The sequence below is a fragment of the Dendrobium catenatum genome, unplaced genomic scaffold (assembly GCF_001605985.2).
Source record: "Dendrobium catenatum unplaced genomic scaffold, ASM160598v2 fragScaff_scaffold_299, whole genome shotgun sequence".
NCBI lineage: Eukaryota > Viridiplantae > Streptophyta > Magnoliopsida > Asparagales > Orchidaceae > Dendrobium > Dendrobium catenatum.
This window is the reverse complement of record NW_021318761.1, coordinates 322,225-341,082: the sequence shown is the minus strand read 5'-3', so window position 1 is coordinate 341,082 and position 18,858 is coordinate 322,225. Positions and strand designations below refer to the sequence as shown.

At 34.8% G+C, this 18,858-nt stretch overlaps 1 protein-coding gene across 1 annotated transcript in view; it reads left to right on the top strand.

The window, feature by feature from the left end:
• Nucleotides 1-4,858: 4,858 nt before the first annotated feature.
• Nucleotides 4,859-18,858, top strand: part of LOC110101143 (peroxisomal adenine nucleotide carrier 1) — a 24,553-nt gene continuing 10,553 nt past the window's right edge. The window contains exons 1-3 of the mRNA XM_020828933.2: nt 4,859-5,232; nt 14,687-14,918; nt 15,001-15,147. Of these exons, the coding sequence (XP_020684592.1) occupies nt 5,087-5,232; nt 14,687-14,918; nt 15,001-15,147 (525 nt within the window). The 5' untranslated portion in view covers nt 4,859-5,086. The remainder of the gene's footprint in view (nt 5,233-14,686; nt 14,919-15,000; nt 15,148-18,858) is intronic.

Sequence of the window (18,858 nt, the reverse complement as noted above, 5' to 3'; positions counted from 1 at the left end):
GCAAGTATATATGCTGAATCAAGTAATATAGTGATAGAGTAGAGTTTCAATCCCACGAGAAATATATGCTCACTTACAAACACTAGTACTGTCTACTAAAATTACAACAATTATGCTACTCAATAAAAATAGATGTTATAGAGATTCAATCACTTATATAAAATTAGATAAAATTAATGAATACACTATATGTATAAAATATTTTGGATTGATGAATATAAATAACATATTTTTTCTAATGAATCTCTTTAATTATGATGCTATTCAGAGCATATATATCCTTAGATCTTTGTCGAACTTGTAGGGACAAAAGATGTCCACCAACAACCTACGATTATATTATCTCCATAAGAATTTAGTACATTTTATACCATATGATTAGGTATGAAGAATACTAATTTAATATTCCTAGTTATGCCTACTTTCCTCTGCTGAGGCTCCATATTACACCAAATTTTAATCACATATACGACCACTATGTGCACTAAATTAAGATCTAATAATATTGAAAAAATCATTTTAATAATTTAAAGAATAAGAGAATTCGTTAGTACTACATATGATATTTACATCATCAATAAAAAACTAGAGAATTTAGTCATACACGGAGTAAAATTGAAGCAAACTCATTTTCATTAATAGAATGATAAAATAGAAATATAGGAGATAAATATCACCCGAATGGTTCATGACAATTCTATGAGCATGAGCACCACTTTTTATCGATTTAAATTTCAAGTGTAAATTGAAAGTTTGAAGTTGATTTCGTATTATTAGCTCATCTAGAACCTATAGAGGAGTGTCTCTCTAAGAATTTTAGAATTATCACATATAAATTAGGCATTGTTTGGGACATATTTTTGCCACTTTTTTTTAATAGCTTTCAATAAATTTTTTACTATAAATTATAATAGAAACGAGTAAAAAAACTATCCCAAATGAATCCTCAATACACTAATTATGAGAAACATTTCTCCCATTCCAAAAGATTTGTATACCATTTTGCTCGGAATCTTCTTAAAATTATAATGTATGATATTCGTCATCTGTTTTTTGTATACTTTAATTTTTGTTTTGATTTTTACACCATTGTTATAATTTCTTATATTTTATGCAAATATCTTAAAATTTTATTATTTCACTTTTAAAGTTATTGTAAATACCATTGCTTGTTTATTTAACATCTTGTGTCATAATTAAAATTTTAAGAGAATAAATAAATTTAAAATTTTATTTAATTTTTGAAATTTAATATTTTTTTTTTCAAATTATCTATGCATATTTAATTTTTTTATTAATTTTAAATCAGATATTAGTGAATCGAAAACATAATTTAACTTTTAAATACAGCAAATTCTAATTTTCCTTGATTTAGATGCTTTTGATATTTTATTAATAATAATTCGTTAAAGAACTTTATTTAATAAAACTATGTATATTTGAGATTAAACTTCTAATAATAATAAAATAATAAATACAATTATTATTATTATTATTATTTAACCGAATTTCACTAGCTTCAGTTTAATTCAGTTCTACCGGGGTCAGTTACACATGGCTATCCTGGGTACGGGTGTCTTTTGGTCCAGCTTTGGAGTAAGCACTACCGAGCTAGCCTTCTGTGGAGTAAGCACTATCGAGCTAGCCTTCTGGGAGGCGTTGTGTCGAGAGGCAGAGTTCCACATCCGAGGACTGAGGTCCCTCTCAGTCTTGCGGACCAGGGTTACACTCCCACAGTTGCAGGAGAGGATTTCCAGGCACCGAGAGCTGGTCGACTCTGCTCACGACAGACTTGACGGCAGTGCGACAACTTTGAGGAGACACCGTTAGGGCACCTTCAGCATCAGTCAGGAGTTTGAAGAAGAGGATCATGGATGTTGTTCTCTGTCTTTGACTTTGGCTTTTCCTTTACTCTGCGTTTTTAGTTATATTGGATGTAGTTCCAGAGGATGCATAGAGACGACTCCACCTTCGGAGCTTAAGGAAGCCCAAGTCAGCCAGGGTCCTATAGTTCAGGAGAAGGAGGATACTAGAGATTGTTTTGTTTCTTTTAGTAGTGTTGACAGTGTTATGTCCCGTAAAGTTGTGTTTTCTGCGGATGGGGAGGCTATAATCCTCAATCCTCTTACTTTAGATGACTTTGACTTTGTTCCATGTGATGTTATGAAATCAATGAAAAAGGATTCTGTGTATATCTTGTCTATTTCTGATAGGGATGTTACGGATGACTTGAAAAACATATCTGAAAATGATTCTCTGCATGATCAATTTCACTTTGAAGAATGAAAACATTCTCTTGGCTATTATTCAGATAGTGATGCCCCTGTTCTTGATTTGCAGGGTACGCCTATCTGTATTGAAGCAGAGATGTCGGATTCTGAAGATTTCATAGAAATGAAATCAGAGTTAGCTGAGGTCGAAGTAGATAACCCGCCTGTCACTTCCTCTGAAGAGATAGTGCAAATCAAACTTCGTAGTGGCAAGGTGCTACCACCTCAAACTTCTTCTGAAGATAAAGGGAAGCAAGCTGTTGACGAACCAGAATCTTCTCTTCCACCTCAACCTGTTCGTCCAGTTGAAAGTGGAATGCCCAAGGTCGATTACAATGTCCTAGCTCATCTCAGGAAGCTGCCTGCCAAACTGAGCATTTACGATGCCTTGATCCTTTCCAAAGAAATGAGGGAAGCGTTAATCAAGGCCCTGCTAGATCCGGATATTTGCATGGCCCAGTTAGCAGCTGCACAGCCTGATGAAGCTCTTTGTTCTAAAGGAGTTCCTGAAATTTCTTTCTCTGATGAAGATCTATGTTTAGGGACGGCTGATCACAACCGTCCACTATACATAACAGTAAACATAGATAACTTCAGATTGTCACGTATCCTTGTTGATCCTGGTGCATCAGTGAATATTATGACTCTCAGAACTCTTGCCTATTTAAGAATAGACGTCCGTAAGCTCAGTTCAGACAAAATGATCTTACGGGGTTTTCACGAAAATGGCGAGAGGGCTTTGGGTTCTGTTACTTTGTTGTTGGAGATTGAAGAATTGAAGCAAAGTTTCATATTCTAGACGCTCCAACATCTTTTAACGCTCTTCTAGGTAGGCCCTGGCTTCATGAATATGAATATAGGATGGTTCCTTCATCCCTTCATCAGTGCATTAAGTACATTCGAGATGGTGTTGAGCACTGCATTAAGGGAGATTTGCAACCATTCTCAATTAATGAAGTAGGAATTTCTGAAGACGCCGCCTATTATTTGCCTAAAAAGCAAACAGTTGCTTCTGAAGATCCCAAATTGGCCAAAAGTGAAATTGCACTAGAAAAGAAAAATGAAAAAGAAGAAAAAATAGATGAAGAATATCCTTGCCTCGAAGATAGTATCCGCTGGCATCCTACTCCTCCCTCACAAAGAGGTGGTAGGATGACTCAGTGGGGACGAGGTCGAGGTAGAGGATGGCAAAACTATGAAAGTGCAATGAATGAAATCATACAAAAGCAAACCCCTACGATACACATCGATTTAGAATCTGGTTCAGAAGATGAATCATGTGTATCGAAGGCTGAAAACAGTAACAAAAGGCCAAAATTTGAGATCTCTTTGGAACACGACAGTGATGAAGATAAAATTCAGGCAAATATAAATATAGAGGATGATTCAGATTTGTCTACGCTTAAAGGATATGTGAAGACTTTAGCTCTAACCCCACTATCGCAAGATAGTATAGCCGGGTTGGCAGTTAAGGTTTCACCTGCTTTGAGCAATGATTGTAAAGCTGCTAAGTTTGTTCCTTCTTCTAGCAAGAATATTGAAACTGATGTACACATTGATGATCCTTTTATGAATGAAATAGTGGAACTCCCTTTTGATTGGTATCCTTATTGTGTGAAATATTTAGTTGAGCATGGTCTAACTCCGTCTACTTGGACCAAACGTCAAGCTCAGTCCTTTGAAAGTCTTTGGAATACAGAAGACTAGAACTTCCCCTTTGGCTTTACTACTTCTTCATTACTAGGTTTTGTTTTTCCTCTTATGCATTTATTCGTTGCTATTCAACTCCACGTGAAGTTGAGTTATACAAGTATCGAAGTTTGTCCGCTTCCTCTGAAGATGTTGTTCCTGTCGGATCGTAGTTCACCACGACAGGAATTCACCGTTGGGAAGGTAACAATATTTCTCCCTTTGGTGCGCTTCTTTTGCTAAATCCGTAAATCCCAGTCCATATATCTGTAAATCCGTTGAACAATCAGACTTAGTAAATCCCGGATTTAAGTCGTAAATCTAGTATTTACGAATGCGTAGGATTTGGATGACCTGCGAAAACTGTTTGACTGAATTTACCTTAAATATGACGTAAATCCCTGACGTAAATCCCAACCCAAATCTTATACCAAACATCCCCTTAGTCAATAACAACATCAAGTTATTATGCCAATATGTCCTGCTTCAACTTATTAACATCTTTTTCATTGTAGACCTTCGCATGTTTTCAATCCCATTATTAGTCATATTTCCTTCATATTCCGTTCTTCTCATTCATTGTGCAGGGTTTCAGGGTCGCAAATAAGAGGGACGACATTAATACAAAGATAAATTATATAAATAATAAAATTTAGATATTAAATCTATGAATAAAATAAGTTTAGATATTGTCTATGTATTCTCTTGTTTAAAATCACTATTTTTGATAATTGATGATTGATTTCGATGGGAGGCCACGCCGGTTGCAATCGCAAAGAGAAATTTTATTTTCTCTTTGTTTTCTGAAAATGACACAGTAATTAGGAATCCGTCACTCCTTAAAACCCAACACCTGGCCCCGTCTCTCTCTCATTCTCTCCAAACTCGCATCTTTTTCATACGCGCTCTGTTTTCCATTTGGACTTCTCTACCTACCCTCCTCCGACCGTGTTCGAACCTTTACTTTTTATTTGAGGATCGCTCTTTCTATTGTGATCACGCAGTTCAAAGCTGGGATATTTGAGGAGAAGGAGAACAGGATCGATAAATTGTATTGACTGCGAGGAGACCAGCAGTGCCTCAAGAAACTCGCTTTGATTCAAGTCAACGTACTTTGATCTGAGAAGATGGCAAATGTAAACTTCGAATCTCTGGCGGAGGCGACGTCGGGTGCGGTGGGGGCGCTGGTGAGCACAACCGTGCTCTACCCGCTTGATACATGCAAGACCAAGTATCAGGCCGAAGTCGGATCCCACGGCCAGAAGAAGTACAGGTATCGGATCATTCCCTTCTTTAAGTCGATGAATCGTTCTTTCACGTGTCTATTTGGTAATTTCAGAGCTTGATCGCATTTGCGGGATGCTTTTTTAAGCTGCTTGATTTTAAAATCAGGAAATATACATGTATTGATTTCACTTAGGATAAAAATATGTGCTGAAGCTGTTACTTTCTTTTTCGGCTCGGCATGTGGTGTTTCTATGAGAGAAGAGTCTGATCAAGATGTTGTTGATTTGCAGTTGAGAGATTTTGCACGGTTATATTTTCTTCTTTGGTTCTTTTATGGTTGTCTCGGAGGCTTAAGACTGTTATGCAAACTGAGTTATATTAAAAAAGTTGTGAATAAATATTCTTTTGGAACTAAGTACCTTTATAACTTTGTTGGTATAAGAAGAATTACCAAACTGTGATTTTGGAATCTCATTTGGAAATTTATTTGTGGAGATGATGGGCCCTTCTTTCTAAGCAGAAAGTCATTTCGATCCAATCCATTCTTGGGTTTGAAAAGGCATTGGATGGGCCACTGAGTTTGCATTAAAAAGTGCTCTTCGAGGACATGGAATAAATCATTTTTTGGTAAGAATCTTGGCAATACTATTTATTTTCTATTCTCTAGTCAAAAAAAATGAATCCACGTTCTTTTTTTCCATAAAATTCTCCTTGAAACGGGTAGATTATCTCAAGACCTTTGAGTATCTTGGAGGATTCAACTTGAGTATTGTAACTTTGAAACAAAAAGTGAGACTTTACGACCATGGAGCGATTTTTTGTTAAAAATGAGAGGAAAGCTGAGTGTCGGACATGAGAAATCTAAGAAATTGTTAAAAATGAGGGGAAAGCTGAGTGTCGGACATGAGAAATCTAAGAAATCACAAACGTAAAATGCTAGATGCTAAATATGAATTGAAACAAAAACTTTCTAAAGACTTTTGTCATGATTTTGATTATCCATATGAGATTTTGAACAAACATTGTTCTAAGCTGTGCAAGTTACTGAGGGATAGTTCCTTTGCACAAGTTGTTAAATTTCTACGAATCAATATCATGGAGTATTTGAACATATTCCCATTTCATGTATAACTTTTAATGGATTAACATCTTAAGATCCTTTGATGGGCATCCAGAATTCATCTTGGTAGCAGCCACCAAACCAATAGAACAAAGGTGAGCTCTTTTGTTGGTTCACAAGCAAGGTTTTTGATCTTCTATTGTCTACCTCCAGGAAAGCAATCTTAAACTCATTGCAATTCTCAAATCAAAGATGGTAATTGGATGGGTATTAAAGAGGGGGCCTCTCTACAGCATCTAACTTCTCATAAATAGACTATATAAAGTGTAGTACTCTTGGTTAAATAGAAGATAACTATGTGTACAACATCTAAAGTAGTTTTAATGCCACTTTGAATGGTGTTACCTTATGAATCAATCAATTGAGAAATCTATAACTCCTGTTATTCACTACACCCCTCTCACAAAAATAGGATGCATTTATATGCATGAATGGTGCAATTAAGTCTATTTTCATGGAGTAAAGGCAAGGTGTAAAGCAAAGAAAGAATGGTGAAGAAGAGTTGTCACAATCGAAAAGAGAAAGGACTATAAGAAAGCAATGATTCTCTCTTTTTAAACAACCAATATCCTTCACACTTAACAACAATTGATAGATTATCTAATTTTGACCAATTTGTGTTATTGGTGGCGATTGCTCAATTCATTAGCTGGTATTTTTTTTTCAACCATTTTGATAATGATTGGCATTTTTTTAGCTATGCATCACACACCTCATGAAGATCTTGATTTCAACAACATGGAACTCGTTATGAGAGTTGTTTAAAAGGTTTGGTTGCTCCTTTATATGCATGTAAATGGGGCAAGTATGTTTCTCATTATGATTTGCCTTCATCAATATCGAGCTCTATGTTATGGCTGTTATAACAATCCCATGGGAATTTGTTCAATGACTAAAAGTTATGACATCTCTATTCCTGATTGTCATACCTTTTATAGGATATGTACCACCTTGGAGTTAGATAAACTTTTTGGAAGCTACAATAATTACAAACATAGCGAGCTCCATAACTATAGGAGGGGATATCATAGTGACTTAAATTTTGGGTGTTTCCTTCATGGACAATGCCTGGAATAACTTTCTTAGTATTCATCATTCATTTTCCTTTCTTTTAGCAAGCATTAGTCTTCTTCATATGGCTGCATTAATATATTTGTTATTATCCTTATTTTTATATAAAGAATCATGTAAGTCTAGTAGCTTCTACCATCCTTTTTTTTCATTTGAATTTTCTTATACTCCTAATGTTTTGAGGCATCCTGATAATTTATACCTACTAATTCGATGCCTACCCGGCCTCATAATATACCAGAATGATATTTCCTACCGATCAATATCATTCTTTGCAATATACCTAACAAATTGGGAGTATCCACTATATTTCTGTTAGCTTTACCTATCTTAAGAAATATGTATGAGCATAGTTCAAGATTTCTTCAATGCACCAAGTAATATTTTGGTTGCTTTTTAGTAGATTCCTTACTACTAGATTGGACTAGATGTCTGCATTTCGAAAACAATTTGTTATTATTAGTCAATTTTCATCTTTTTCTTCTCATTCTTTCCTATAATGCCCATTCTACGACTGGTTGAAATTGGAATTCTAAATTTTGACATGGATGAGATTGATCAGTGAAAGATTCTTGCACTAATCATTTTTTAATGATTAGTGAATCCAACACCATTAATTTATAAGCGATTGAATGATCAAGCTTGTTGATATTGTTGAACTAGGCAAAAAAGACTACTTATATTATAAGATGGGTGGTAGGGCTGAACTTTCTAATCCGAAGAGCCAACCTTGAAGCTTACTATGGAGTTAAAATTTTTCGCTGCCTAACTAACTAAATCATGAGACATTAAGTCGTCCATCTATTTAACAACCTCAAACTAATATTATGGCCAACAACTGCCTCCACACATCAACTAACATCAAAATAACTAACTCAACACAACCCTTTGATGCAACATCACTTCTATTATGCTTACTAAGCTTCCATATAAACTAAACCATCAAGTAACCAAAGAATACTTCACAGTGAAAGAACATTAATTCCTTCTTTTTGCATTGAAAAGATTATCTAAAACACTTTTCACTTTTTTTAAAAACACCTGAATGCAAATTAAGATGTTTAGTCCTAGAGTAGTTTGAACGAGTTGCCCATGAAACTGCCTAAGAAAGATAAGAGATTAAATTGATGCGAATAGATAACTCTAGAGGAATGAGCCCATATTTGAAAGGAAAGAATTAACTTGAACTATTTTTTCCATTATACTTGCCCAGAAAGAAAGCAAACCTTTTCACCTAACCCTTGTAATGTAGCTACTGCCAATGCCCTCAATTTATTCTGCTTCTTATTCATAGAACAAAATTTGACTCGTTCATTAGATCAGATTTCATCAAATCACCGAGTATCTATCGCAAAAATCTAGCTTGATTAATGGTTTGCTTGGCTTTTTCTTATTAATGGAATTGATTTTCTTATGTAATCCCCTTTTAACATTGACCAATTCCCCCGAATGAAGGCTATTGAAGTTTTAGAATACTCACCCTACTATATGCTGCTAAGCCCCACATATTTCTTGGTGGATCAAGCAAGAGTTGTTGGATCAGGCTAGAGTGGGCTACCAATGATGAAATATTTTTAGTATGTAAGTTGGGTATAATATTGAAAGCATGAAAAAGCCAATATTTCTTTGGGGCGAAAGAAAATAATCCACTTAAACAAACCCTCTTGATTTAGTTGACATTTACTAGTCTATGATCTTGAGTACTTTTGTGTTGTGCTCTTAATTAGAGCCCCAAATAGAAGTAATGTTCTTAAATCTTAATCAATGAGTGAATGCTTGTTGGATAGCCATCCTCGTTACAGACATAGCATTAGGATAGCTAATAGAACTTGTTTGACAAAAATAATCTTACCACGGGCAAAAAGTACTGAAGAATGCCATCTTTGAACTTGAAGGATCTTTTCCATAATAGCAGCAAAGAATGCTTTTTTGCATCTACAAGATATAAAGAGGAATACCAAAGCACTGTAGTCTAGTAGGGGCTTTAGAGGCTAACATAAAATAACATCTTACACATTGTTAAGCTTGTGAGATAGAAAAGAGATTGAAATGCCCCTACTAAAGATGGACCTCCACAAGATAATGAAGAATGATGGAGCCAATAGGTCTCCTTTTGGAAATCCCTTTTATGAGTTAAAGAAAACACGTGCTCCTCCATTTCATAGAGTAGAAAACTAGCAACTAGTGAATATCGTACATGTATACATAACTCAATTGGGGTGTGGGCCAAAATGTTTTAGTACCGAATAAAAAAACATAGTAGCTCTACGAACCTATGGCCCTAAACCCTTGGATAATAGACTAATGTCTCTAGAGCAACAAGCTCTCTTAGAAATTTGATATGCGAGAGACACTTTTGAGGAAATGAGTATAAGCCTTCTTTCTTTTTAAAAAGCATCAATGAAATTGTACTATTTAATAGGATGGTTAAACTATCAATTTCTTCCACAACTTACTCTCTCACAACCTAAGAGGTTATTTAATGCACCATTACTATTCATGGTTGTTTTTACCAACATTGGATTTGTGGTGTTGATGCTCCAACAACTCTTTGTATCAATCTTAGCTTTGTTTGTTCCTTTTATTAGTCTTTCTAGGAAACTCAATTCAATAGCATATAATATAGAGTTAGAAAACCCCTAAGTATAAATAAGCTAAACTCTTAAACATCGAGGCGCTTTTTGGTGTAATTGTTGGAATTTTATTAAAAAACATTATAGTTAAGCGTGCTCATCTCGAAGAAATCCTGAGATGGGTGATCTTTTAGGAAGTTATATCATCATGACAAAACCGTAAGGCCCTTAGGCCAAAACAGACAATATCTCGATAGTTAAGAGTTTGAGCTGTTATATACCAGCCGTAAGATGAGAACTAACTGCTATACAAGACAAAGTGCTACGCCATGGGAGCCAACTCTTAAACCTTGTATGGGACAAAGTGCTATGTGGCGGGAGTCACCACTTGAACTTGTAGGGGTCACCTCTAGAATTTTATCTGCCTGGAGTATGATTCCAGGGTAAAGATATTGAAGAGGGTGTCTGTTACTAAAGTGGAGAAGATTGTAAAACCCCTTAAATAAAAAGAAACTAAACTCTTAAACATCGAGACACATTTTGATGTAATAGTTAGAATTTCATTACTAAACTATACAGTTAAGCGTGCTCATCCTAGAGAAATCCTGGGATGGGTAATCTCCTGGGATGTTACACCAACAGAACAAAACTGTGAGGCTCTTAGACCAAAGTGGATAATATCTTGATTGTTAAGAGTTTGGGCTGTTACATAGAACAAACAAAAAAAAAAAGGCAAAAATAATATGCTCCTCCTTTGTCAGTTATGGTTTACTAATGATTTAATTATTAAACAATTAATTCTTTCTCTTTTCAGACTCATAACTATAAATATTTGATTAAATATACCAAATGTACGTCTGAAGTATTCGTTTTTTCTACTGATGTTAGTAAGCGAATAGAGTTGGGTTGGTTTGTGATGTGGCATAAGGTTTCGCATCCAAGAAGAAGATTCAAGTATCTGGTCCAACATGCAAAATTGAAGCTCTCACGGAGAATTTTATTTCTATGTATGTGCCTTAAGTAGCATTCCTAGTTTATGTATGTGTTAATTGGTGTAAAAAACTGTATTTGTGATTTTTGATTTGCGGTTGCAATTTTAATGTAAAAAAGTGACTCAAATTTTTGAAAATTTGAATTTCAACATTCAAAACTTTGAAAAATTGAATTTTGGATTTTAAAATCTTGGAGAGATCAAGGAAGGATTGTTTGATTAAACTTAAGTGGAATTGGTGGCTAGGAAATAAAAAAAATACTAGCCGTAAAGTACAAGCATATATCCTGCTGGCATTTAACCTGATTAAACAAAAAACGTACACCAGCATACATTCGTGACCCTTAGAGCTGAATGTAAATGGAAATTAAAGAAAATTCAATGGAATATCCGTGGAAAGATGGATTTGGATCTTCCTGCTGGCATTTAACCTGTAAAGTACAAGGATATTTGATATACTAAACTAATTTGTATGGTATAATGTGTGCATATCTCCAAGAGATCGGACTTGGCAGTTGAGGTGGTTGCTGTAACACCCTACAGTACCCCTTAACAGTACTGTAGAGGGTAACAAGAATAACATAACATTTCCATCACTAAAAATCTCATTCATGTCATTCCATTTGAAATCTATATAAAAGATCATATAAACTTCATCTAATACAACAAATGAAGCATCTAGTAATTCCCAAGTTTTATTAAAGACTTAGTACAGAGCTACTAAAAAAATCCAAACAATTCTAAGTAATACAACATTAAAATTATTTACTAACCTCAAGAGTAGATTTCTAAATTTAAATAAACATTGACATAAAACATAAATACTTGTATATCAAACTTCCTTCACTCTTCCATTCCCTTTTTCCTGTAAAAACAGCCAGTAAAAAGTAACTGGTGAGCTATGAGGCCCAGCAAATTATGTAATCTAAATCAAAGTTATAATATAACAAGAGAAATAAATCAAAGTCTTGAAGTCATAGATCATTAAACTCATTTTTATTGATAACAACATCATAAATCTTAATTAGCATCATTCTTTACCTCTTTGAAGTTATACTGAATATCAAATTAATTATGTAAAAGACTTGACTATACATTCATAACAATATTCAATGGAGCTCAGATAAACCTGACATTATCACCATTGAATTACATTGAGATTCCTTTTTCCTCATTAGGGGTCCCTTTTGCCCCACCTGCTACGCATGTATCTTTTCTTTTGGGGTCCCTTTTGCCCCACCTATAATACATGTTTAGTAATTGGGTCTCTTTTGCCCACATGATATTGCAAATATCATATCATAGAATAGCCAATCTTTACTTTTAACTTGATATTCCTTGCATCATATCTTCATAATTTATATTTGATTTTAATGGTTACAACCTCCAAGTATGCTTATACTCATACATCTGGTGTATTAAGAATTTGATAGCTACTAAGTTGAAAAGAAAAATTCTTTGCATAAAATTATCAATTAAGGAAAGGCTGAAATAAGCAACCTTAAACATCTATCAAATTTCTCTTATTCTCATGGATAGATAGTTGTGAATACCCCAATGTATTCTCATGATGACTAACAAAAATTCTCATAATTCATCTCATTATAATAAAATTTCAAAACATAAAGGATAGACTAACCATTCATAATCATTACAATTATAAATAATTACATAACTTACCTTCCTCCCGAGTGGTCTCTTCAAAACTTATACCACGAAGCCTTTTCCTTTGATACACAAACTCAAACCTTTCTTTCTGCATAAATCTATGAATAATCCTACCATACGAATAGAATATTATCTTTAGAAATGTTATTACATTTAGGTAACATAAAAGATAATGATAAATAGTATACTTCTTACCTTCTTCCAAAATTCTAAGCTTCTATTATTCCTCTAAACTTTCTTTTGATTCTTACTCCAAATCCTTCCAAAGTTTACTGTTCACTGCTTTCAAATCAGTTTACAAACATATTAAATTATAATTTGTCATATTAATCTAAATCAACCATAGAAATCTTTGTAACAGATTTCTGATAATTTTATTTCCACTTATCTGAACTGTTGAATTTTTCTCAAAAAAATTCCTTCAACACTAAGCCGCAATTTGCTACAGGAATTTAGAAATTTTCCCTTAGCTTGCACTGCCACTATGCCGTGAATTGCTACAGGACTGATGCTTTATGCGATCCTTACAGAGCAAAGTACTGTGCTGGTTTCATTTCTCTGTACCGAGACTTTCCCTGTACCGAACCCTCTACACTACACTATGCTGCTATTTTTCTCATTGCATCATCAGTAATTCTTCCCAATGCTTTATGTCGTGTAATGCAGTAGTTTCCCCCACTTAAATCCATATTTATCTATTCCTTTTGTATACTAGTAACCAATTGCAAGTGGGGCCCAACACAACTGCCCCCACATTTCAACCAATCCCAATTCTCCATTTCCTGTTACGTGAAAAGAGCCAAAAGATGCTACTTTTGGATGGCTGATAGGAACCAGAATTTACAATTATTCCACGTAATAGTATTATAGTCTAATTAACATTAGTTTAAGATATTAAAATATTACATAATTAACAATACTTAACTGTTAATATTTATTTAACAGAAATTGATTATTAAACTTAAAATCATTTTTTTAAAACAATACATTTAATTAAATGTACATACCTGTTTGGATCTTACAGTTGCCATGCGGTTCAGTTCTAAATTTAATTCAGATACATTCAAAACATACCTATCACATAATGCATGACATTATTTTTAAATTTAATTTGACATATGACATAATTTTGATTTTGAAATAACTATTTTAATTAATTTTTAACTCTATGTTCATCCATGCCCTTATTTTAAAATTTGAATCCAAATTGAAAATTATAACAAATTTATTTAAACCCTTAGCTATTATATAATGTTTTCAACTTTATAATCTAATGGCTAATTTAATATGTATGATTTATGATATTAAATTTAATTTTTAATTAAAAACTAATTGTTTTTTAATTTCAATTTATTTGCTCAACCTTTAGTCGCTTCAAGCTGGGGCCATTATAACACAAGTACAACAACAAAAACATCAAGCCTTTATCCCACTACGTAGGGTCGGCTACATGAAACTTTTTCTCCATTGTGTCCTATTAAAGGTCAAATTCTCGTTTAAATCTAATAAAGAAAGGTCATTCCTAATATTTTCTAACCAAGCCTTTTTAGGCTTGCCTCTACCTTTCTTAACATAAGTCAAATCTAATACCTCTACTCTCCTAACTGTATTATGTGGGAGTGGGTAAAATTAAGTCTTTTTTTGTTGTTGTTGCTAAAGGAACTGAATTACTGGTTTCTCCCCTTAAATCAAATAACAGAGCACTAAGAACAAGATTGCAGTGAACAGTAGTCCTGATTTAACTTTTTCCTTGCGCCATTAACCTTCAGCCTACTAGGAGTTGCTGGAGTGCTTTTGTATTAATTATTATTTGTTCATTGTTGCTATCAGCTTTGTATTCATGATTATATAGTTTGCCTTGATTTCTGGAGAAGTTTATGTGACGATAGTACTAGTGCTTCTAGATCAATTCAGTGGCTTGAAGCCTTTTTCAAGACCAAAATCATGATATTCTCGATTAGAGAGTGTTAATTATTATTATTTTTATGTATGTTTAGTCCTTGCAGGTATATAGCCTCGCTGACTAGAGAGCACTGTAAAGTTTGATAATTTTTTTCTTTTTAATGGTTTTGTCCAGGAAACTGTCAGATGTTTTGTTTGAAGCAATTTCCAAGGGACAGATTCTTTCGCTATACCAAGGACTTGGCACAAAGAACTTACAATCTGTCATTGCACAATTTGTGTACTTCTATGGCTATAGCTATTTCAAACGACTCTATCTTGTGAAGAGTGGATTCAAATCCATTGGAACTACTGTGAACTTGATTATTGCTGCTTTTGCTGGAGCTTGTACTGCTATTATTACCCAGGTTTGTATATGCCATTCAATGCCAACCTTAAAACCTGTTTTATCTCTTGACGTTAAAGGTTCTAATTTGGTTAACTTTATAGCCATTGGATACAGCAGCTTCCAGGATGCAAACTAGTGCCTTTGGAAAATCTAAAGGATTGTGGGAAACCCTTTCAAATGGTTCATTGAGTGAAGCGTTTGATGGTCTAAGCATATCTCTCGTTTTGACCTCAAATCCAGCTATTCAGGTACTTCCTTGCTAATTCACATGGTTGAAATCACTAAAAGTATCCTCATGTCTGTTATTTATCAATTCTTTCCATCCGTTGATATGTAATGCTTTGTTTAGTTTATTTTCAACCCAGATCGGTCGGTCTCATCCTACTGGATGTATTCAATTGATTTTTCATTAATTATTCAAATATTACCTGTACTGTTTTGCAATACATAGGCGAGGCTGGGAAATTTCATCTAATTTATTAATATGCAAATTTAATAGGTTCAATGTAGGATGACCCTATTATAATTCAATATCATAATGTTTATTTTGGAAATTTTTTGTAATTCTTGCAGTAGGAGATGGCATAAAGTGATTTTTACTTGAATAAATCAAATTTGATTGTATTACTTTTTTGGCAAATCAATATTAGGTGTATGTTGCATAATCTTTAATTGTTTCTTTGTTCTGTTTGCTTTCTCTTATAATAAAATAGGTAAAAGTTCGGATGTTCAAACATCTTAAAAGCATGCTGCCCTTTTCCATGTGCTAGAAGTTTTTGTTTACCTTGACATTAAGTTTATCGGTTGTATCAAATTGTAGGTGGAAAGATAACCTTGTTGTGGTTGTCTGATGGAAGTTTTTTTGGATGCTCTTGCCATTCTTTTGCTCCTCGCCTTTTTGTTAGTTAGTTATCAAGCAAGGGCATGTATGTTAGGGCAATGACTGAGCCAAACCAAGCCTAGAGTTGCTCTGCTCATGCTTGTTCAGAGAAAAAGATTAAAATGGTCCAACTCTGTAGGAATGACCAAAAAGGTCCACAACTATTTTGAGGGGCCATTTTGGTCTCTCAATTATTTAAAATGTGATCATTTTGGTCCCAACATTCAAATTAATGAATGGTGGACATAATGGTTTTAAAATTAGGGGTATTTTTTAATTTTTAAATTAAACTTTTTATTAGATATATGATGCGGACATCCGATCATGAAGATTTTCAAAGGAGGAAGCGACGATCGACGGCCGGGATCATTCCACCTTATCTTAATTTGTTATTTTTATTTTTATTATGAATTTTTTGTTTTTACCCTTACTTAATAGGATCATCCTATGTAAGCCCTAGGGGCATATGTGTCTTGTTTTACTTTTTAGGCCTATATATAAAAGCCATTGCTTGTACAATATAATGATGCATTATTAATAAAATTTTGTTTGCACTTGTGCTCTTTGGAGAGAACTTGGGTGAGATTCCTATGGGAGGGAATCAGAGTTTCCACCAGCCGCAGGATGGGTTTGGGCTCGTGGCTTGAAGTCCCTTAGAGAAGCACAACGTATTACCCGTTAGCTGTAGGATGTGTTCGAGCTCACGGTTGTATCTTTCTTTACCTAAATCATTTTCTCCTCCTCCCTTGACCGCTGACCAAAATCCCCCACTTGCTACCGGTCGATTCTCCCACAAACCCCTCCAAAACCACAAGCCTCCAATTTATCAACCGCTGGTCATAAACCACTCCACCACCACCTCCTAGTCGGCCACCCCATCTCCTCCCATCCTCCTAGCCGCCGGCCACCCCATCCCTTTTTCCTCTTAATGATGATTTCAATTATCATTAATACCTACCAAAATTAGCCTACCTAATTTGGGGTAAGAATTAAATATATTTGAAATTCAAATTTGAATTTCAAATACTTTCCTAAAATTAACTAAATATAAATTAGAAAAGTTCCTAAATTTAAGTCTAATTTGATTTTAAATTAGATTTGATTTAATTACCCTTTTCCTAACTTAGAATCATGATTTCGAAAGTTTTAAATTCCCTCTCAATTCCCCTCTCTCCATTAATTACACCCGTTATATCATTCGTTAATCGCTGGCCTCCCTCTCACTTCTCATTTGATCCCAAATTAAATCCATATTAGTTATTTCCTTATCTAGCCTCTTGATATTTGGAAAGAATTTGAATTCAAATGCACAATAATTTGAATTCCAAACGCTTTCTAATTAAACCAACTCTCATTTAGGAAACCCTTCAAATCTCTCAAATTTGAAATTAATTTCAGATTTAATTAGCCCATCACATTTAATGCTATGGTCCACATACATTATATGTGGACATTTCTCCTCTCACCCCTTATGGCCGGTCCCATCTCTCCCTTATTTTAATTATTTCCTTATTAAGGAATCCAATTAGGGGAATAATTAATCACCTATTTATACTTCCCTTCATCTTATTTGAATTTCAAATTCCAATCCCTTAATTAAGCGAAATCTGAAATTGAATTTCAGATATTTATTTTTTATTTCCCCCCTTTGTTCTATATCAGTTTGGTATCAGATCATGGTTACCCGTGGTGCAGACTGGACGGAGTCGAGCTCTTTTCCACCCCGGGAGAATGATGCGGACATCCGATCATGAAGATTTTCAAAAGAGGAGGCGACGATCAACGGTCGGGATCATTCCACCTTATCTTAATTTATTATTTATAATTTTTATTTTTATTATGAATTTTACGTTTTTACCCTTACTTAATAGGATTGTCCTATGTAAGCCCTAAGGGCATATGTGTCTTGTTTTATTTTTTAGGCCTATATATAGAGGCCATTGCTTGTGTAATTTAATGATAGATTATTAATAAAATTTTGTTTGCACTTGTGCTATTTGGGGAGAACTTGGGTGAGATTCCTATGGGAGGGAATCAGAGTTTCCACTAGCTGTAAGATGGGTCCAGGCTTGTGGCTTGAAGTCCCTTGAAGAAGGACAACGTATTACCCGTCAGCTGCAGGATGTGTCCGAGCTCACGATTGTATCTTTCTTTCCCTAAATCATTTTCTCCTCCCTTGACCGCCATCCAAAATCCCTCACTTGCCACCGGCCGATTCTTCCACAAACCCCTCCAAAACCACAAGCCTCTTCCAATTTATCAATATCAACCGTCGGTCATAAATCACTCCACCACCACCCCTTCTAGTCGGCCACCCATCTCCTCCCATCCTCCTAGTTGCTGGCCACCCCATCCCTTTTTTCCTCTTAATAATGATTTCAATCATCATTAATACCTACTAAAATTAGCCTAACTAATTTGGGGTAAAAATTAAATATATTTGAAATTCAAATTTGAATTTCAAATACTTTTCTAAAATTAACTTAGCTAAATTAGAAAAGTTCCTAAATTTAAGTCTAATTTGATTTTAAATTAGATTTGATTTAATTACCCTTTTCCTAATTTAGAATCATGATTTTGAAAGTTTTAAATTCCATCCCAATTCCCCTCTCCCCATTAATTACACCTATTATATCCTTCCTTAACCGCCGGTGTTAACCCCTCTATAAAAAAGAGAGAGAGAGAGAGAAGAGCAGATATCCCGCATACCTCTGCTGCAAGATCCCGCAAATCCCGCTCAAGCCCGCCGAATCACTGTACATTCGGGGTCGTTCCGGGATCCCTGCTCAAATTCTGCGGCAGCTCCTCGAGCACTGCTCTCCAACGTCTTCAAAAGCAAACCCAAGCTCCTGTCATTGTTGCTCTCTCTCGTTCGCTCCACATAGAATTCCCGACATCTCCACACACGCGAAATCCCCCAATCATCCCGTCGATCTCCTCCCGACTCCAAGCCATAGCCAATCCCGACCTCCGATCTCCCCTCTCTGCCCTAGTCGACGAAGCTCCTCCAATCTCTAGTGAGAAAGACACACACACACACACACACACACACACACACACACACACACACACAGAGAGA